Below are 22,962 nucleotides of genomic sequence, written 5' to 3'. Positions count from 1 at the left end.
TTAAACCTTGTAAAAGGTAAATAACTCCTGCCCACGAGTGCCGCATATCGGTGTTTCCTTCCAGGGAAAAGTGTTTCCGGGTTAGTCCTGTTGTGTTGTGATTCTGTGCTGATGTTGTGTCGTTGAGCCTGACTGAGATCCTCGTAATAGCTGCGGAGAATGACTCGCTCTGAGACCAGCCTTCAGTGACCGGCTAATAACCCACACAAAATAGTCCCGTAGTCTGGCAGATTTAGTGACTTTAGTCAATGAAACAAATTGCACTTCGCGGAGTAACACCACTCCGCTGCGTGTTCTTGACTCCGCGTCGTGCATTATAACCGTCTAATGCACGGCTCCGAGTTGTTTAATCCTTACTTATAGCCATGAGGAAAGCAACAAAAACCAACAACAACTACTGGTATTTGATCTCTTATTTGCACAATAATATTTCTCAAATTTAACTTGTGGGCCAGAGGTGCTGTGCTGGTGGACCAGATTTGGCCCCCGGGCCTGACGTTGCCTCCCCCTGTCCTATAGTGACTTTTAGGCCCGTGGAAAGTTGTGGCGTTAGTTTTTCATCGTCCTCCCTCCTCTCACCTTCTGCTGGCCGTATGGTGTGATGAGGAGTGCACGATTTGCTTTGTTTTTTCCACATTTTTCCCGCATAATTATTAATCCTCCACTTTTCTTGCTTCCACAGGCTCCGACTACTCCCCGCCCCCGCCCCTGCAGCGAGCTCCTCCCCCGGGGCTGCCCAACGAGCACGGGGGAGGCGGCGGAGGGGACCATGGCGGAGGAGGGGTCAACCACGGGGTGGGCGGCGTGGTGGGGCTCGCCCCGGAGCACATCGCCACGGCCGGAGCCGCGCTGAGCTGGCAGGCGGCCATCGACGCGGCGCGGCAGGCCAAGATGATGGGCAACGCCGCGGCCAGCGCAGGGGCCGCGCTCGGCGCCGGAGGGGGCGGACCCATCTCCACGGCCAGCTCCACGCAGCGGAAGAGACAGCACTACGCCGCCAAGCCCAAAAAGCAGACCACGACCACCGCCACACGGCCGCCCCGGGCGCTGCTCTGCCTCACACTCAAGAACCCCATCCGCCGAGCCTGCATCAGCATCGTGGAGTGGAAGTATCCTTTCTGACCACTGCTCTCACTTTCCTCACACAGGAAAGCAGCTGCTCTTACTTTCTGTTCAGAAGCTGGAGCGACTGGGACCCACTGCCAACCACAAAACCAAAAGTTCACAGATGCAAATGCAGAAAACTCTCAAATCCCATGAAAACACATTAAATCCTCTCTCACCTGTAAGAGTCCACCTGTTAGTAACACTTTATATTAAAGGTATGTTTCAGGATGTTTGACATAGGGCCTCATAGTTATCCAGAGTGTTGCTGATTTCTGGAGATATTTTTTTTGTAATTCATGCAGTTCTTGTGTTTGAAGAGTTTTGTGGTGCTAGGCTAGTGTATGTCTATGTCAGACTAACCATATAAATGTCTGTGTCCGTAGAGTCATGTTTGGAATATAACTGACCTGCATCACATGAATGATCGCGTTTTGAGGGACTATTTTCTAGCAGATCACTCCGCCGCCGCGTAGCTTATACAACCACGAAGCTGATGCTGCTCAAATATAAGTTATTTTAAATGACTCTATGGACACAGACATGTATATGGTTAGTCTGGTGTTATCAGTGAGTTGCCTCAGGTGCTCTGTGGAGCGGGTCACACTGTTTTAATGCAGGCTAGCTGATACCATAGACATGCACTAGCCTTGCACAAGCCTAGCGCCACGAAACTCTTCAAATATAAGAACTGCATGAATTACGAAAAAAAAATATCTCCACAAATCAGCAACACTCTGGATAACGAGGACATGAGGCCCTATGTCAAACATCCTGAAATATCCCTTTAAGGCACTTTTTAAGTAAGAAATGACACCTCAACATAACTAATATAAACAACTTAACTGTACATTATGCAAATACATTATACATTAAATACACTGACGGCCCACTGTGTAAAAGTGTTGCATATTCTCTTTAATGGAGTGAATCCAAAAGAACTTGGCTAAATAATAATACACCTTTCTCACGATCCTCGTAACCATTTCTCGATCAAATAGCGAGCTTTATTACTCCCTAGAATTGACTAATTGCAGTAATTGATTGAAATAATCTTCACACATCACCGTCACATTCCCATTAGACGTCGAGCGCCAAGATTTACACATTGGCAGACGAACAGTTTGCATCGAGTTCGAGCGGTTTTGAGGGAGGAAAAAAAAACGTGTACCGTGAATTCTCTAATACTGGCCTGTATTCCACTAGAGGCCGGGTCTCCGACAGGGCCGGGTTCGCGGCTGGCGGAGGCAAATTAAAGCCGGTCTCTAAAACAGGCCGGGGCTTTTATTAGAAACTATAGCAGTAGAAATATTCCCCATGTTAGGAATTTGTCTCATACTGGTGTAAATGAAAACTCACGTGCAGGAAGTAACAAACTGAACCCGGGCCGAGGGCGACGCTGCGGAGGAGCTGATCCGAGCGTAACTTTGACACAGATTTAGCCACTTTTCAAACGTCCTGTGACCATATTTGGATGTAAATGTTGTGTGACCCTCCAGGGTTTTAATAAAGTCTCCATCGCGTCTTCAAAGCACGTCCAGCTGCTCCGTGTGCAGGTCAGTCCCACGCCTCAAAATAACTCCTCCCATCAGCGCGAGCGTCTCGTCTTCTCTCGGGTCAGTCTCATGATCGATCACAAACACAAACGCTCCGTCTAAACTCGCCTTTTACACGAGAAAACAACAAATAATCCGGTCCGGTAAAAACGAAACAGAAACCTGCAGTGACACTGATGTCAAAGCTCCGCTAACAGCAACGAAACACTTCCTGTTGTCCCGACAAAATAAAAGGCGTCAATGTTCCAGCCGCTGGGAGAGGGTTTGAAATGTTACTTAATAAATGAACCTAATATTTTAGGTGCAAATGGACACAAATCTCGCTTTTCTTCGTTTTCCTGGTCGTCCGTTTTGCTCAAATAGAAATAAAGGCCTGTCTCTAATTGTGGCCTGGTTCCAATAAAGGCCTGGTCCTGATGCCCTTGAGTAAATAAAGGCCCCGGCCGATATTAGAGCATTTACGGTATTTCCTCATGTGTATTCAATCCACACTGCACACTTTAAAACATTTCTCACAGCAGCCGATTCGCAGTCATCCCCACAACAAGAAGTGGGCACAGAAAAAAAAGAAAGAAAAAGTCTGCTTGTTCTTTGTTCCTCGATGTGTTTTCTCTTCCCACCTGTTCCCCCGTTCCTTTGTACATTCGGAAAGTGACATTTCATCCCTCCTTTACACCTCTCCGCCGCATATTATCACGCCGTAACTCTTTGAAACGGCTTAATCCTCTTTCCCCGCGGTCCAGCGTCCCCCCCCCCCCCCCCGTCCCGGTAGCTCCTCTCGCTCCTCTCGCTCCTCTGTTCAATCTCTTTACTCCTGCTGTTCCCACCGCCCGTCCCTTTCATTCAATCCTTTCCTCCTGAGTTTTTTTTCCCTCCATATTTCCTAAGCCTCTGAACATAATGGCTTGGCTTCCCCTCGGCGCTGCGGGGAGAGCACGTATTTCCCCCCCCCACATGTTCCTCCATGTCCTGATGTGTAGAATGAGCTCAGACCTGTTCACCACAACTGCCTCTAAAATCCTGCACTGTCACTCAGAAAGGTGTTGGGTTCAGTTACACATATGGCCTGATGTGGCAGTAGTGAGTATAAAATGGCAAACTTGCATCTAGCCCCTTTAATTTTAGTCAAAGTGATATTTTTGACGACTAAAATTGTACTAAAACTAAATTAAAAGTTTCTCATGAGACTAAAACTGTGACTAAAATGTCCAGATATTTTAGTCTAAACTAAAATCAGACTAAATAAAAATGAAAAGGAGAGACTAAAATCATCCAAACTTCTATTGAGCGTCTGAAAAAGCCTCGACAATCGTCGTTGTTTTTGTGACTTTTTTTATTAGTTTTTTGCTGCTCTTCTGTCACTTTTTTGCTGGATTTTTGTATTTTTTTTGCTGGATTTTTGTCACTTTTTTGCTGGATTTTTGTCTTTTTTTTACTGGATTTTTTGTCACTTTTTTGCTGGATTTTTGTCACTTTTTTGTCGAGTTTTTGTAATTTTTGTCGCTTCTTTCGGTCACTTTTCAGCTTTTCTTTGTTGCGTTTACATCCTCATTTTCTTCTCGTTTTTTGCCTCTGTTTTGAAGAAGCTTTTAGATTTGGAGAATTTGGAGAAACCGTGTTCAGGTGGGAGTTAAGAGGCTAAGGTTAGGGCCAGGGAAATGGTTAACTTTAGGATTAGGATTAGGATTATTTGTATTTTTAGACAAACCAACTCATAGATCTGTACGAAATCACCATAAGTTTGTCGCTTGTTGTTTTTATTCCGTTTCATCCTCGCTTTTTTCCAGGAAGCTTTTAGATCCGGGTCGAGCCAAACTGGAGAAAATGTGCTCAGTTCAGGCGAGGGTTCAAAGCAACAAAACACAAAATAAAACCCTAACACTCCGACACCGGGATAGATTTCCTCCAGGTCACATGTTCATTCATCTTTTCCAGCACAGACCCGTCGCCCGCTGCGTAATCACAGCGTTTAAGTGCCACCAGGTCAGCGTGAGACAAGGACTCTGTAACTATATGTGGAATTTCATGGGCCGTCTCTCCGTGGGGTCAGACTGTGCACATGATATAGGCTCGCTGCATATGGCGGCGTTTGCTTATAGTTTGTGTTGTTGAGGATGATTCATTTAGATTCAAAATAACCCGAGTGCTAAATGTTCACTCTATGGATTTTCCTTTTCACACTCGGTCTATTCATGCAGCTCACAGTTTACACACACGTAAATAAGAGGCAGTTTTCCATTGAGATCGTCTGGACTGCCAGTCTGCACTTCCTACAGAAAGAGTACAGTGGGTTGCATAAGTGGCCCCCCTTTCCTTTAACTCATTGACTGCCAAACATTTTCAAATCAGAGAGAGCTCCCCACTCTCTGACCCACAGACGATTCAGGTCTGGGTCTATGTCAACAAGAACCCACCAAAAGAAAGATTCGACTACATTTAAGACTAATTGAGTGGACTTTGCATTGATAATATTCATTATAATCATATTTAATCTTGTTCCTCGACTTCATGGAGCTGCTCCACATGAACAAAGCTCAGAGCTGATCCTTTGGCAGAGAATTTACATGATCTGAGGCCAGTGTTAATTTCGTCGACTAAAATATTTAGTCTTAATTTTAGTCAAAGTGATATTTTTGTGACTAAAATTGGACTAAAACTAAATTAAAAGTTTCTCATGAGACTAAAACTGTGACTGAAATGTCCAGATATTTGAGTCGACTAAAATAAGACTAAATAAAAATGAAAAGGAGAGACTAAAATCATCCAAACTTGTATTGAGCGTCTGAAAGAGCCTCAGATCATGTCAATTCTCTGCCAAAGGATCAGCTCTGAGCTTTGTTCATGTGGAGCAGCTCCATGAAGCAGAGGAACAACATTAAATATGATTAGAATCAATATTATCAATGCAAAGTCCACTATATTAGTCTTAAATTTAGTCGACTAAAACTAGACTAAAATTGAAAGGTTTTTTTGACTAAATCTCGACCAAAATTAAGTTACATTTTAGTCAAAAGACTAAAACTAAATTAAAATATGTTGTCAAAATTAACACTGTATGAGGCTCTTTCAGACGCTCAATAGAAGTTTGGATGATTTTAGTCTCATTTTTATTTAGTCTTATTTTAGTCGACTAAAATATCTGGACATTTTAGTCACAGTTTTAGTCTCATGAGAAACTTTTAAGTTAGTTTTAGTCCAATTTTTTGTATTTATTATTTTTTTATTGACCTTTATTTAACCAGGATAGTCCCACTGAGATTAAGAATCTCGTTTTCAGGGGAGTCCTGGCCCCAGAGGGGAATCTATTGTACATGTTTTTAGTGGTAGGGGAAACCGGAGTACCCGGAGGAAACCTACGCAGACACGGGGAGAACATGCGAACTCCACACAGAAAGGCCCCGTCCTGGTGGGAATCGAACCCGGGACCTTCTAGCTGTGAGGCGTGAGCGCTAACCGCTGTGCCACCGTCGTCAAAAATATTACTTTGACTAAAATTAAGACTAAATATTTTAGTCGACGAAATCAACACTGCCAAAATGCTGTTTTCTGACCAAAAAGCTGAGAAAACGAAAGAGCAATGCTGCCCCCTAGTGACTCCATAAAATAACTTGCAGTTCTTTTATTGAGTCACTAGGGGGCAGCATTGGGCAGCACATCTAAGATTTTAACACCAGACACGCTCAAGGCTTTGCTGAAGCTGTTCCCATTGAAAAACCTATTTGACGTCTATGGACGTCATTGGCAGTCAATGAGTTAAGTGCAACCAATTGCCTTCAGGCGTTGAGTGAAGATTTCTGAATGATCACATGTCGACCCAATGACTGAACAGAGTCTGTGTGTTTCTAATGTCAGTTCAAATACAGCTGCTCTGTGATGGTCTCAGACTATTGTGGAGCAGAAGCTTCATGAAGTCACACCAGACAGATCCGGGATGAAGCTATTGAGAAGCATAAACCTGGGTTAGGTTATACAAAGATTTACAAAGTGACCGTGTGGCTTCTGGCAAACAGAAAACAGGACTTCTTATGGTTTTCTTTCAAAAGTGGCTTCTTCTTGCCACTAAAGGCCAGATTTGTGCAGTTGTTCTGTGGACAGTTTCCCCCACCTGAGCTGTGTCTCTCTGCAGTTCATCCTGGGTCATCATCGGCTTCTCTGTAACAGCTGTGGTCAGTGCTGTCCTTGTTCAGTCAGTGAGTTGAGGAGGAGCCGGGTCTTGGATGGTTTATTTAACTGAACTTTGAGAGACGTTCAGAGCTTTGGAAATCTTTTTCTAACCTAACCCAGCTTTATACTTCTCAATCCTGGACCTGTCTGGTGTGTTCTTGGACTTCATGATGCTTCTGCTCCACAGTCTCTTCACAGACCTCTGAGACCATCACAGAGCAGCTGTATTTGAACTGACTTTAGAAACACACAGGTAGACTCTTATTTAATCATCAGGGCAACATGTGATCATTCATAAATCTTCACTCAACGTCTGAAGGCAACTGGTTTCACTAAAAGGAAAGGGGGCCCATACTTTAACACATCACACTTTTCAGTTTTTCAAAATCATATGCCGTAAATGCTGTAATATCGGCCGGGGCCTTTATTTACTCAAGGGCATCAGGACCAGGCCTTTATTGGAACCAGGCCACAATCAGAGACAGGCCTTTATTTCTATTTGAGCAAAACGGACGACCAGGAAAACGAAGAAAAACGAGATTTGTGTCCATTTGCACCTAAAATATTAGGTTCATTTATTAATGAACATTTCAAACCCTCTCCCAGCGGCTGGAACATCGACGCCTTTTATTTTGTCGGGACAACAGGAAGTGTTTCGTTGCTGTTAGCGGAGCTTTGACATCAGTGTCACTGCAGGTTTCTGTTTCGTTTTTACCGGATTATTTGTTGTTATCTCGTGTAAAAGGCGAGTTTAGACGGAGCGTTTGTGTTTGTGATCGATCATGAGACTGACCCGAGAGAAGACGAGACGCTCGCGCTGATGGGAGGAGTTATTTTGAGGCGTGGGACTGACCTGCACACGGAGCAGCTGGACGTGCTTTCCACAAATATGGTCACAGGAGGTTTGAAAAGTGGCTAAATCTGTGTCAAAGTTACGCTCGGATCAGCTCCTCCGCAGCGTCCCCCATCGGCCCGGGTTCAGTTTGTTACTTCCTGCACGTGAGTTTTCATTTACACCAGTATGAGACGAATTCCAAACATGGGGAATATTTCTACTGCTATAGTTTCTAATAAAAGCCCCGGCCTGTTTTAGAGAAATGCTAATGGAATACAGGCCAGTATTAGAGACTTTACGGTATGTGGCCTTTACAGTTGATTGTGAAAGTTTAGGCACCCCTTCACTTTCCCCACATGTTTTGCATCATTTCCAAAGGTGATTAAATGTAGTTATTCCTGAGTGAGAGAAGCTGATCAAGTTCACTCTGACGTGAGGAAACGTCTTGTGTGCGTCTGACCGTTTGCGATCGGATTGTCGGCGACCTTATGGGAGAAACGATTTGTCGAACGCTCTCAGTTCCGTCGAGTAATTTGTTTCTCTGATTGGTTTCGTCCTCCTCGCCCGGTTGTGCCAGTTTATATCGACCTGTCTATTTAGCGATGTGATGCAAAAAAAACAAATAAAGGCTCAAATAAACTAAAGTGAAGTGAATTTACAGCTTAAACGTTCAGGTTTTTGGAGTTTAATGCCGCGCTGATGTTGGATTTACATTAAACTCTAAGCAGCAGAACGTACATTGAGTGTTATTATCTCCACTGACAGAATCCCCTTGGGGTTTTTTGGGGGGAAATTATAGGTCAGGATCTGCTCATGGCTCTGGATGATTAACTAAAGTTGCATTTCGGTCCCAAGCTGCCTCTCCTTTGGCTGTTGCTTCAGACGGGTCAAATCCTAAAGCAAACATAAACAAGCTATTCGGCCAAACGTAGGATTAAAAGTGATTTATCTGGGTTCTTACCGAAGGAAAAAAACAAAAACAGTTTGGACAGTGGGGCCACACATTGTAGAGCAGCCTTTTTTTCTGCGTTATTCCTAGGGACGCACAGATCCGATACTGGGTATAAATATCCGATACTGAACCGGTATCTGTTTTGACTCTCACCGCTTTAAAAACACGACTTTCACCGACTGAATCTAAGTGAATATGGACAGGCTGTGTGTCATTTTGAAGCTAAGCTAACCTGGAGGGTTCAGTCGCTGAGTTAGCTTTCACCTCCGCGATGGTATTTTTGATCGTCAGGCAAAATGCCGCGGCGAGCAACAGCATGCTAAAGCTAGCGGGGTTATGCTATTACGGGCTATACGCACAGTTTCCCGATTAGCCATGCGCTGGATTTCCTCTCGCCGATCGTTTACATTCACAATTAGCAAGTCCCACACAAATAAAGAGAAGCTGAAGATAAAGGACAGATAGGGCGATAAATAATGATCAATCTTGGCTAAAATAATTGCGATTAACGATATTATCACGATATTTGCCTATGGTTTAAAAAATCATTGAAACTGCAGGAATGATGGGGATTGGGCAATTATTGAACATTCCTCTTCATTGTCATTGCTGTAAATGTCATGTTGAGACATAAAGTAAGTTTTTTAAAGGCACACTGTGTAACATTTTGGACTATACTGTTGTCATCCAAAAAAAAAAAAATGCCAAATTGGTCTCTGAACATATAAGCTTATATATAAAATATGCCTAATCTTCACAATAACACGTTTAAATATTGCGCTGATTCAATGTTCCCCCATAGACTTATATGGGAGAACGCAATTTCAAGGGCCTTTTTCTCAAAACACATGTTTCTGTCATTGTGGCGACACTATGTCCACGTCAGTCCGACCTAAAGACTTCAAATTTTCCAGCCTTGGACTGAACAATATTTGGAAGAATTACATTTTTACAATTTTTTCCACTAAAAAACAGCTTTTTTTAAAAACTAAACAAGAAATCCTAAATCCCCTCTGAAAAAGTCGTGGTAACTCATTCATCAATAAAATAAAACCATAAATTTGAATGTAGCTCTATCCATTATTCAGATTTCGTCGCCGAAAAGATGATTTTTAGGCATAAAACACCTTGTTCTTATATGAAAAGATAAAATGACAGAAAACTTGCCATGTATTTTTTTCTCACATTTATGCCAGTGATCGACAGCAACAGTTTCAAATTGATATCTGTAAATATACATGTTTTCCCAATTCACCTGCAGTGTCTCGCCTTAATAGATGTATATTAGGCTAATTGATAATCGATCTGTAACATCATGACAAGGAAAGATACGATTTTATTGATGTCACAATGAAAATAAGAACACCATTCACTATTCACTTTAAGAATAACGGATATCGGCAGATCCTCAAACCCCCAGTATCGGCCCACAGCTTCGCGTAGTATTTTGCTCCACTGAAACCCTGCTCTCTGCGTAAGTTAGCTTGATATGAACCAGGCCTTTGTCGTTCCTTCCCCCCCCCTTCCTCTCTCAGTCCTCTCTCTTCTGCCTCTCCAGCCAAAAATACCGAGGTCGCTCCCCTCTCAAGGACCGCTCCAAATACAACTCCTCTGTGTCTCTTTCCTCTGTCTTTGTCCACGTCCCGTCCTCCACGCGACAGGCTGCTTCTCCCCTGCTCCCATATTTGGACATGCACTGTCTCCGACCACCCCCTCCCTCCATACACAGAGATGTTTCTGAGTGATGCTAACACCAGATAAACGACCCGCTTTGATGTGTCCGACCAGCCACGCTGCACTTCTGGTCCTAACATGGGTCGACCCGTGTAAAGTCACTCGTCAGTTGTCAGGTTGTTTTGAGTCTGTTTTCGCAGCAGGGAAAGACTTGGCGGAGCGGTTGCTTTTGGGGGAGGCACGAGGGCACGTCTCTTTATTTGAAAGCTAAGACCTGCAAAAGGGAAAAGTTCAGGTGGGGGTTGATATGTTAACCTCTTAACTCCCGCCTGAACCGAGAGGATCTTTTTCCTCACGTCATCAGATTTTTTTGGTTGGGTATTCAACTCCTTTTTGTAACTTTTTTGTCATTTTTTTGTCATTTTTTGACGCATTTTTGGCATTTTTTTGACCAATTTTTTGTCACTTTTTTGTCACTTTTTAATCATTTTTTTGTCAATTTTTTGTAATTTTTTTTGTCACATTTTTGTCATTTTTTTGTCATTTTTTTTATCCGATTTTTTGTAATTTTTTTTGTCACATTTTTTTTCATTTTCTCGTCAAGTTTTTGTCAATTTCTTGTGACATTTTTGCCACTTTTTAACTTACAGTGTGGCGCTTTGAGAAACTTTTCATTCAAACCTTTATTTAATCAGGAAGCATCTCATTGAAATGTACTCTCTCTTTTGCAAGAATGCCCTGGGCCAACTTGGTAACACAGGCTTGTAAAGCGCAATACAAGTGTAAGCCATCATCACCACCATGATATGATATATTAAGGACACAACTATAATCTCTATGGATAACATCAGGCACATGGGATTTTAAATACTGGCCTCATTCAGAAATCTATGTTGTTTTCAATTAAGAATTGTAGTAAATGTACAGTAATATTTTATATTTATTTATATATATATATATATATCTTCAAATAATCTTGCGGCTGGGGCAAAATATAGATTTGCTATATTCAAAGATTCAAAAGATACAAACAATTCTACATATCGCGCAACACTATTTGTCTCAATACTTTTGATACTCAACTCAGTTATAGAAAAAAATATACTATTGTTTTTTACTTAAAGATAGTTTTGTTAATACCAGATTTTGTGCTGATTGGTTTAGACAAAAGAGCCAGACTTTTAAAATACTTCTGCCTTTTGCACTTTTCAAAAATGTCTTAATCAATATCACACTGATTTATATTGTTATATTTTAGAAACTCAACTTGCACTTTCTTCATAAATTAATGAGGGGTAAAATATCGTAGTTCGATATGAGGAAAAATCACAAATTTACTACTTGTGAATTGGAATATATTGTATTTCAATTTTTTTTGTCACATTTTTTAAATTTTTTCGTCCATTTTTAATCAATTTTTTGTCACATTTTTTTTAAAAATTTTTTGTCAATTTTTTATCAGATTTTTGGCATTTTTTAGTCATTTTTTAGTCAATTTCTTGTGACATTTTTGTGACATTTTTGCCACTTTTTCATACATTTTTGTCACTTTTTTGTCAATGTTTTCTCACTTTTTCGTCACATTTCCATCATTGTTTTCGTCTCAGTTTTGTCGCTATTTTCACAGCTTTTTTTTCCAGAAGCTTTTGGTCTGGGGTAAAGCCAAACTGGAGAAAAAGTGCTCGGTTCAGGTGGGAGTTAAGCCCCGCCTGAACCGAGTGTATCGCCCCAACCCTAGTAATAACAATAATAAGCATAATATTATTTGTTTGCCGTATTTCTAAGCACTCGAGCTCATTCAAGGCATAAAAAGTACAATGCACAAACATGGAAGGACAAGTGCTCAGTGCCGTGGGGTGTCCTGGCCCTGAGTTTGGGAACCACTGCCTGATTGTACATGTTTTTGGTGGTGAGGGAAACACGGGGAGATGACACACAGTCTGCACAGAGAGGCATGTGAGTGTGTGTTTGTTTCTGTGCCTACATGAGCCCACGGTGCCACGCTCCCGCCCACAGCTGTGCCAAACACCGACTCGTGCCCGCTCTGCCCTCACGCCAGACAAACACACACGTATCATCCAGGTCCAACAAATCCAGATGTTGCCAGAGCGATTACTGTGGGTTTCCTTAACTTTGTGTATAAGTTGTGTGGGCCCCTCCATCATTAACGCATTAAAAGAGGCCACTCGATGTGTATCCGACCCTACAAAGAGCCGACCGCCTGTTCAGCTCGAATATGACTTTCACATGCTAATGAGGCACTCGAAGCTAAGTGCTGCGGGCGCCTAATGAGTCAAAAGGCGCTATATAAACTGAGACCATTTACATTTGAATTTATTACCTAAAGTCAATTCTCAAAAGGTCTGTGCGTCCACCATTGAACGCCAATGCTAACCAGTGTTCATTTTGACAACATGTTTTATTTTAGTTTTAGTCGAGATTTAGTCAAAAAAATCTTTTCAATATTAGTCTAGTTTTAGTCGACTCAAATTAAGACAAATTTAGTCGACTTTGCATTGATAATCTTCATTATAATCATATTTAATGTTGTTCCTCTGCTTCATGGAGCTGCTCCACATGAACAAAGCTCAGAGCTGATCCTTTACATGATCTGAGGCTCTTTCAGACGCTCAATACAAGTTTGGATGATTTTAGTCTCTCCTTTTCATTTTTATTTAGTCTGATTTTAGTCGACTAAAATATCTGGACATTTTAGTCACAGTTTTAGTCTCATGAGAAACTTTTAATTTAGTTTTAGTCCAATTTTAGTCGTCAAAAATATCACTTTGACTAAAATTAAGACTAAATGTTTTAGTCGACGAAATAAACACTGATGCTAACACGATGCTAACAGCTATACTTGAGTTTCCAATGACATCAAGGATAGTTCCGGTGGCCATTTTGAATGCCGAAGTAGCAGTACATGTAACAGTATCTCTACTCAGGATGAAAATGAAAGACAACTGATCGACAGTGGCGTTTTTATGTACTCGTAATCATTGCTCAAGAAGAAAACAGTAAAAACAGAGACGCACGTTCTATGTGGTATAAGCAGCAGATGTGGCTCAGACGTAGCAGCTCTGTCTGTCGAGCTACAGCAGGATTTACTAAAGATCTGCTTCACTCTGAAGACTAAATGAACACATCAAAGAGGAAACAGAAAACCTTTCTCTGTGATTTACGGTTGACAGTTTGAGGCGTTAGCATGCTACCGGTTAGCAACTGTCAATCAACTGTCAATGGCTTCAACACGATAAACACATGTGTGGCTCACATCTAAGAACACTGAGGAAATACTACAGCAGGGGTGTCCAAAGTGCGGAGTCCAAATGTGACCCTCAGACCAATTTTTGGTGGCCCTCGGGCTTCTTGCTGAATCGGTTCGCATTATCAGAGATGGTCCTTTTTATTTAATATGTAATAATTCTACACAATTCTAACCTAACAACTAGCATTTTTTTAACAAAAATTTGATTAAAAATTGACGAAAAATTACAAAAAATTTACAAAAATATGACAAAAAATTGATTAAAAATGTACAAAAAAATGACAAAAATGTGACAAAAAATTGAATAAAAATTTACAAAAAAATGACAAAAATGTTACAAAAAAATGACAAAAATCTGATAAAAAATTGATGAAAAAATGACAAAAATGTGACAAAATGTAACAAAAAAATTACAAAAATATGACAAAAAATTGAATAAAAATTTACAAAAAAATTACAAAAATGTGACAAAAAAATGACAAAAATCTGATAAAAAATTGATGAAAAAATGACAAAAATGTGACAAAATGTAACAAAAAAATGACAAAAATGTGACAAAAAATTGAATAAAAATTTACAAAAAAATTACAAAAATGTGACAAAAAAATTACAAAAATCTGATAAAAAATTGATGAAAAAATGACAAAAATGTGACAAAATGTAACAAAAAAATGACAAAAATATGACAAAAAATTGAATAAAAATTTACCAAAAAATTACAAAAATGTGACAAAAAAATGACAAAAATCTGATAAAAAATTTATGAAAAAATGACAAAAATGTGACAAAATGTAACAAAAAAATTACAAAAATGTGACAAAAAATTGAATAAAAATTAACAAAAAAATTACAAAAATGTGACAAAAAAATGACAAAAATCTGATAAAAAATTGATGAAAAAATGACAAAAATGTGACAAAATGTAACAAAAAAATGACAAAAATGTGACAAAAAATTGAATAAAAATTTACAAAAAAATTACAAAAATGTGACAAAAAAATGACAAAAATCTGATAAAAAATTGATGAAAAAATGACAAAAATGTGACAAAATGTAACAAAAAAATTACAAAAATATGACAAAAAATTGAATAAAAATTAACAAAAAAATTACAAAAATTTGACAAAAAAATGACAAAAATCTGATAAAAAATTGATGAAAAAATGACAAAAATGTGACAAAATTTGACAAAAAAATTACAAAAATATGACAAAAAATTGATTAAAATTTTATTGTGAGACAGAGCTGCATTAAGGTTTTAAGCATAAATAAAGGCATGAGGCACAATTTAAACCTCTGCTAGTCGAAGGTTTCGTGGAACTAACCACTGGCCCTTTACCCCGTGTACGCTCCAATATGTGGCCCCCCATGGGAAAGGTTTGGACACCCCTGTACGACAGGAACAGCATGTCGTATCCAAGGCCAGATGTTTGTGGTTCAGGGCTTTCTCTTGGAGAGGTCGGAGCTGAGCTGTTGAAGCTAAATGCTATCCGGTAGCATGCTAACGTCTTAAACCCTGACTCACTGGTTTCTTTACACAAAGTTTTAACTGTTTTCTTCTTGAGCAATGATTACGAGTACATAAAAATGCCACTGTCGATCAGTCGTCTTTCTTTTATATCCTGAGTAGAGATGTTGCACGTTGTAGTACTGCATTATTCTACTTCGGTATTCAAAATGGCCGCCAAAACAACAAAAGTCACATGACTGAAAGGCACGTATAAGAAAAATACCCTGAACAGGAAACAGAAGTGGTGCGTTCACATCACAGTCAAATCTTTTTTTAAATAACGTTTGCTGCTTTCATAAGAGGAAGAAAGTTATTTGAAACACATTTCCATTTTTTTTTTTTTTTTTCAAATCAAATATCTCGCATTCATTGTGTCTAATTTTTCAAACTTCTATTGTTGCTTTTATGTGTTTCTTGCCGGGAAAGTTCCTGACTCGTAGGGCTGCTTGATTATTGAAAAAATAATAATCACGATTATTTTTGTCATAATTGTAATCACGATTATTCAAACGATTTTTTGTTGCCTTTAAAAAAAAACATCAAAAAAGTGACAAAAATCCATCAAAAAAGTGACAAAAATCCATCAAAAAAGTGACAAAAATCCAGCAAAAAAGTGACAAAAATCCAGCAAAAAAGTGACAAAAATCCAGCAAAAAAGTGACAAAAATCCATCAAAAAAACACAAAAATCCATCAAAAAAGTGACAAAAATCCATCAAAAATGTGACAAAAATCCATCAAAAAAGTGACAAAAATCCAGCAAAAAAGTGACAAAAATCCAGCAAAAAAGTGACAAAAATCCAGCAAAAAAAGACAAAAATCCAGCAAAAATGTGACAAAAATCCAGCAAAAATGTGACAAAAATCCAGCAAAAAAAGACAAAAATCCAGCAAAAAAGTGACAAAAATCCAGCAAAAAAGTGACAAAAATCCAGCAAAAAAAGACAAAAATCCAGCAAAAAAGTGACAAAAATCCAGCAAAAAAGTGACAAAAATCCAGCAAAAAAAGACAAAAATCCAGCAAAAAGTGACAAAAATCCAGCAAAAAAGGGACAAAAATCCAGCAAAAAGTGACAAAAATGCATGAAAAAAAGACAAAAATCTATCAAAAAAAGACAAAAATCCAAAAATTTAAAATTTGAAAAAAAAAAAATAAAAATAAAATTGAAAAAAAAAAATTTAAATCGATTTTTTGTGATTATGCTAATTTTGTAATCGTTTACTGTTGTAATCGAAATCGTAATCGAATTTCGATTAATTGCACAGCCCTACTGACTCGTTTCTTTCTTTCTGATAATTTCTGCTCACCGTGTCAAGAGTGCTGATTTTTGATACCACAGCCACAGTTACAATAGTTCGGCTGCTCTTCCCACCTCAGTCTAATCTCTGTGTTTTATAAAAAGCAAAATGTGACTTCATGTCGCCTGTTCTCGCCTGTTCTCGCCTGTTCTGGATTCTCTGCTCTGTCTTTCCCTTAACCCTCGCCCCCCCCAGACCGTTCGAGATCATTATCCTGATGACCATCTTTGCCAACTGCGTGGCCTTAGCCGTCTACATCCCCTTCCCCGAGGACGACTCCAACGCCACCAACTCCAACCTGGTGAGTGCCCCCCTTTACCTTGTCCCGTGAGCGGCTCTGGCGTGTGGTTTGGCTTAACGTGCACGATGTTCCTGCGCGAGTACGAGATGTGCCGGGATAATGCGGGTTTGAACGACTGTGGGCAGAAACTCTCAATTAATGAGGAACGAGCTGGACGTCATTGTTTGTTTTGGATATTGATAGTTATCGTTGGAGTGACCTCAATCGAGCGGCTTAAGCTTCTGCATCGTCAGTGGTTTTATTTCCATCCAGTGCTCGTTTCTCTGGATGATGGGAGAGTTTGACCCCTGTGCAAAGCTTTCTCCAGCACATTCCCATTAGGGGTAAAATCCAGACTCTGTGGAGGACAATCCGTATGTGGAAATTTGTCTCAAGGTCACAACTAACTGATTTTGATTTTGAACATTTTGGACCAACGTTGAAATGGGAGTTTTCCGTTTGCTTTACTGGAGCAAAGAGGGAAATGTGACGTGAATTGTTTGGACTTGGTGGAAACTTAAAAGTGTTGTGCCGTGATTTGCGAAATTTGACTTATTTTCTTTGCAAAATGGGAATATGTTGCGTTCACGTGAAATCACAACATTTAAAAAGGGCCCGTAGATACAGACGGCGTCGCGTCATAGGAGGGGGCGTGGCTTCACTGAGGGGGAAAACAGGATCTTTTGGGAAACCTTTTTAGCCATTTTCTGGTGGAATTTGAACTTATTTATCACAGACAAATAAAGTCAAGTCTAAGTTGGATCCATATGGATGTTTATTCACAGCAAATTGTTCAGTAGGCAGTTGCTAGCTAACTGTTAGCATTCTCCGTTATTCATGTATTTATGGGCTGTTGAACCACTTTTCTCCTCTTTGTTTCTTTATTTAGTAGAAACTATTTTCAGAATTCAGCATTTGTTAAAGTATTTTTTGAATAATTAGAGAAAGTTTAGATTTTTCTCCAAATTGTTTTCCCCCTTAACTGTTTTCAAAAATGACCATATATGGGCGATTCCAGAGACGCCGTCTGTGTCTATAGATACAAACGGCATCTCTGGAATCGCCCATATATGGTCATTTTTTAAAACAGTTAACAGCAAAGTGGTTCAACAGCCCATACTTGTAAATACATAAATAACGTAGAATGCTAACATGATGCTACATGCTAGCATCGTGCTACAACTGCCCTTTTTTCACTTCCACTGAACAATCTGCTGTGGAAAAATATCCATATGGGCCCGATTTACACTTGACCTTATTTATGTGATAAATAAATTCATATTCCACCAGAAAATGGCTAAAAAGAGTGAAAATGTGTGTTTCCCTAAAGATTCTATTTTCCCCCTCGGCGAAGCCACGCCCCTTCTATGACGAGACGCCGTCTGTATCTATAGAAAAAGCGCATGTCATCGCTACGGCAACACTGTGAAAAATCTGTCACGCACACAGTTCTGGAGAAGCACATTATTGCCGGGTTACAGGTTCTAGAATATGATGATGTCATCGGACCCAGTGGGGGGAGGAGCCAGTTTTTCCTATTAACAGCGTTACACAAGTCGTAGCTAAAAGAAAACATATTTCTAGAAAAACGTAGTTTCCCTAAAGATTCTGTTTCCCCCCTCGGAGAAGCCTCTCTTTGTCTCATATCTCAGTCATTACTGGGGGAATCCACGTGAAACAAAAACTGTCACAAAGTTGATTTTCTCCTCTTCTAGCACATATATATATCTGCGTTAAAAAGTGGTGACAATATTCACTGTCAAACACTGATGAGCAAAACATTAGTCAATTTTCGTATTGGAGATTTTTTCCCATAGAGTTGCATTGGCCCCGCCCTCCACCTGAGATTATGACATCATCACATTCTAAATCCTGAACGCCGCCTACAGGACAGTTTGTACATTTGAATGATTCTTCCCCGGTTTGACTTGTTGGTGCTTAGGAGCAGCTTCTGTTACGATCCGCACTAATCCCGCCGAGGCCACAGCTGTTACTTCCTCAACAAAAGATGTTGTCGCTTCCGGTTTCCTCCGTCAGAACTGTCCCTTCCCGTCTGCTTTTGAGATATACAATTCTAGGTTTTGAAAGTTGTAATGTTAAAGGGATGTTTCAGGATGTTTGACACAGGGCCTCATTTCCTCATTATCCAGAGTGTTGCTGATTTCTGGAGATATTTTTTTTGTAATTCATGCAGTTCTTATGTTTGAAGAGTTTTGAGGCGCTAGGCTAGTGCATGTCTATGGTATCAGCTAGCCTGCAAATAACACCAGACTAACCATATAAATGTCTGTGTCCATAGAATCATTTAAAATACCTTATATCTGAGCAGCATCAGCTTCGTGGTTGTATAAGCTACACAGCGGCGGAGTGATCTGCTCGAAAATAGTCCCTCAAAATGCGATCATTCATGTGATGCAGGTCAGTTATATTCCAGACATGACTCTATGGACACAGACATGTATATGGTTAGTCTGGTGTTATCAGTGATTTGCCTCAGGTGCTCTGTGGAGCGGGTCACACTGTTTTTAATGCAGGCTAGCTGATACCATAGACATGCACTTGCCTAGCACTAGCCTAGCGCCACGAAACTCTTCAAACATAAGAACTGCATGAATTACAAAAAAAAATATCTCCAGAAATCAGCAACACTCTGGATAACGAGGAAATGAGGCCCTATGTCAGACATCCTGAAGTATCCCTTTAAGGTTTTTGTGGGGAAAACAGCAGCATTTCAGAGTCAGTTCAGATATATAGCAGAACACACACACACACACACACACACACACACACACACACACACACACACACACACACACACACACACACACACACACACACACACACACACACACACACACACACACACACACACACACACACAGCTGTGGTCCATTAGTTTTACAAGCCGCAGACAGACAGGAAGCGGCGTGAAGATGAAACACAGGGTTAACTCCGCGCTCCGCCGTTAGCGCTGCTGTGCATGTGGCTTTTGTGGCGCGAGCTCGTGGGGGAATGATCTCAGAGAACTGATTTGAAAAATTCAGCTGCGAAGAGTTATCCAACAAACGCGCCCGCCCACGTCCGTGGAAAAAGTTCTGTTTTTGCGCTGAATTTGATACAAAGTCGGCCGAGCCAAGGAATACGTCAGCACATTTAAAAGGCTTGTTGTTGTTTGTCTGCCAAACAGCACCGTTTAAAGACGCTCATGTTCTGTGGCAAAGTGTTTACCGCATAAACATTTTAGCTTGACTTTTAGCTTGACTTTTAGCTGAAAGCGCTGACAGAAGTCTGCCTGAGGCTGAGTGCACTTCCAGATCAATAGCGGCCCCTCAGCTCTGCGGCCCCGTCTGCATCGACAAGTGTTATTCAATCATAAAAGATCTGAAATGCTGCCATTGTTGTGCTATTTCTGAACCACAAATATAGAACCTCATCCATGTTTCAATTATTGCAGCTCTTGTATAATTGATTTTTTAGTACTTTATCTTCTTTTCCAGCAGTTTTACTTTAAAGCACTAAACTAACATGGTCATAAGAAATAGCTCAGTAACGACGCTCAGTGAAGGAGCATTTCTAGCCCCATTTCCACAAAATTAATTGGTAATTTGCAGTTTTCATACAGCGTTAGGTTTAGGATTAATCACACAGTATAACCACAAAATGAAGTAAAATGACTGGTAAAAAGGCCAAGCAGAAATACCGTATCGCACTTTAGGACTTTATAGGCTCTTATTCTCTTATTCCTGTTCAGGGCTGCAACTAACCAATATTTTCCTAATGGATTAATCTAAAGGAAGTGACTTGGTTGTTTCAGCCAAAATAATTTATTAGTAATGTTTTTCCTATTTCCCCCCATTTATTCAAATTTTTTTTTTTTTTTATTTATTAATTTTTTTTACCAATTTTTTTTCTTGTTTTTGCTTCAATTTCTCCCAATTTCTCGCCCAATTATTCCCCATTTTCCACACATTTCTCGACATAGATACAGACGGCATCTCTGGAATCGCCCATATATGGTCATGTTTGAAAACAGTTAAGGGGGAAAACAATATGGAGGAAAATCTAAACTTTCTCTAATTATTCAAAAACGACTTTAACAAATGCTGAATTATGAATATAGTTTCTACTAAATAAAGATACAAAGACATGGGGAGGAGCAAAGTGGTTCAACAGCCCATAAATACATTAAAAAACGGAGAATGCTAACATGATGCTTCATGTTAGCATCGGGCTAATGCTAACGGCTAGCTAGCGATAGCTACAACTGCCGTTTTTTTCACTTCTACTGAACAATCTGCTGTGAGAAAATATCCACATGGGCCCGATTTACACTTGACTTTATTTATGTGATAAATAAGTTCATATTACACCAGAAAATGTCTAAAAAGAGTGAAAAATTGTGTTTCCTAAAAGATTCTATTTTCCCCCTCGGCGAAGCCACGCCCCCTTCAATGACGAGATGCGTCTGTATCTATTGCAGATGAACCCAATATTGTGCATTTGCAGATCTTCCACATGTTATTGTTCTGTTTTCTGGTTCTAGACGACACATATAGGTATCGATTAAAGTATTGCTCAGGTATCGTAATCGAAAACCAAGAATCGTTAGCGTTCTGCTATCAAAAACAAACGGCGCTCAGTGTTGCTAATGCTAATTGCAAGTTATGTGGAAATGGGAACATCAGAATGCGAGATTGTGTCATTGTTTGTGAGTTGTTGTATTCCTGGTGTTGAATAGTATGAAACGTAAATGTAAATATGAGTTAGGGCTGCTCGATTATTGAAAAAATAATAATCACGATTATTTTTGTCATAATTGAAATCACGATTATTCAAACGATTATTTGTTGCTTTTAAAAAAATCCATCAAAAAAGTGACAAAAATCTATCAAAAAAGTGACAAAAATCCATAAAAAAAAGAAAAAAATCCAGCAAAAAAAAGACAAAAATCCAGCAAAAAATGACAAAAATCCATAAAAAAATTGACAAAAATCCAGCAAAAATAGTGACAAAAATCCATCAAAAAATGACATAAATCCATCAAAAAATGACAAAAATCCAGCAAAAAAAAGACAAAAATCCATCAAAAAAAGTGACAAAAATCCATCTAAAAAAGTGACAAAAATCCATCTAAAAAAAGACAAAAATCCATCAAAAAAGTGACTAAAATCCATCTAAAAAAAGACAAAAATCCATCAAAAAAGTGACAAAAATCCATCAAAAAAAGACAAAAATCCATCAAAAAAAGTGACAAAAATCCATCTAAAAAAAGACAAAAATCCATCAAAAAAGTGACAAAAATCCATCAAAAAATGACAAAAATCCATCAAAAAAGTGACAAAAATCCATCTAAAAAAAGACAAAAATCCATCAAAAAAGTGACAAAAATCCATCAAAAAAGTGACAAAAATCCATCAAAAAAGTGACAAAAATCTATCAAAAAAGTGACAAAAATCCATAAAAAAAAGACAAAAATCCAGCAAAAAATGACAAAAATCCATAAAAAAAAGACAAAAATCCAGCAAAAAATGACAAAAATCCAGCAAAAAAAAGACAAAAATCCATCAAAAAAAGTGACAAAAATCCATCTAAAAAAAGACAAAAATCCATCAAAAAAGTGACAAAAATCCATCAAAAAATGACAAAAATCCAGCAAAAAAAAGACAAAAATCCAGCAAAAATAGTGACAAAAATCCATCAAAAAAGTGACAAAAATCCATCTAAAAAAAGACAAAAATCCATCAAAAAAGTGACAAAAATCCATCAAAAAAGTGACAAAAATCCAGCAAAAAAGTGACAAAAATCCATCAAAAAAAGACAAAAATCCATCAAAAAAGTGACAAAAATCCATCAAAAAAGTGACAAAAATCCAAAAATGTAAAATTTGAATAAAAAAAAATGAATTTGAAAAAAAAAATTAAAATCGATTTTTTGCGATTATGCTAATTTTGTAATCGTTTACTGTTGTAATCGAAATCGTAATCGAATTTCGATTATTTGCACAGCCCTAATATGAGTGCTTTACAAGAGGAAAATCAATGTCAAATGTAGCCGATGATAATGACAAACAGTCTGTGCTACTGTTAAATAAAGTAATCCATGCTGTGTGATTGTGGGTATAGCGCCCCCTGTAGGTATAGCGCCCCCTGTAGGTATAGCGCCCCCTGTGGGTATAGCGCCCCCTGTAGGTATAGCGCCCCCTGTAGGTATAGCGCCCCCTGCCGCCGCTCCTCCCTCTCCGTCTTATGCAATGCCGCAGATCTGTTGTAATTCTTTGGGAGCCAGATTTCTATTTCCGTCCGCACCCCATAATATGTCGCTC

The 22,962-nt window shown here is 39.3% G+C and overlaps 1 protein-coding gene across 12 annotated transcripts in view; it reads left to right on the top strand.

Moving 5' to 3' along the window:
• Positions 1-686: 686 nt before the first annotated feature.
• cacna1c (calcium channel, voltage-dependent, L type, alpha 1C subunit) overlaps positions 687-22,962 on the top strand; it is a 373,377-nt gene continuing 351,101 nt past the window's right edge. For 7 of the 12 annotated variants that reach the window (XM_079552350.1, XM_079552351.1, XM_079552357.1 and 4 more), the window contains exons 1-2: positions 687-1,109; positions 16,556-16,661. In XM_079552350.1, coding sequence (XP_079408476.1) covers positions 892-1,109; positions 16,556-16,661 — 324 coding nt within the window. In that variant the 5' untranslated portion in view covers positions 687-891. The remainder of the gene's footprint in view (positions 1,110-16,555; positions 16,662-22,962) is intronic. The other 5 variants (XM_079552355.1, XM_079552354.1, XM_079552352.1 and 2 more) reach the window with 1 other exon arrangement.

This window comes from Gobius niger (genome assembly GCF_951799975.1).
Source record: "Gobius niger genome assembly, chromosome: 2".
NCBI classification, from domain to species: Eukaryota; Metazoa; Chordata; class Actinopteri; order Gobiiformes; family Gobiidae; genus Gobius; species Gobius niger.
The sequence above is the reverse complement of the archived record's forward strand: the minus strand, read 5'-3'. Positions and strand labels throughout refer to the sequence as shown.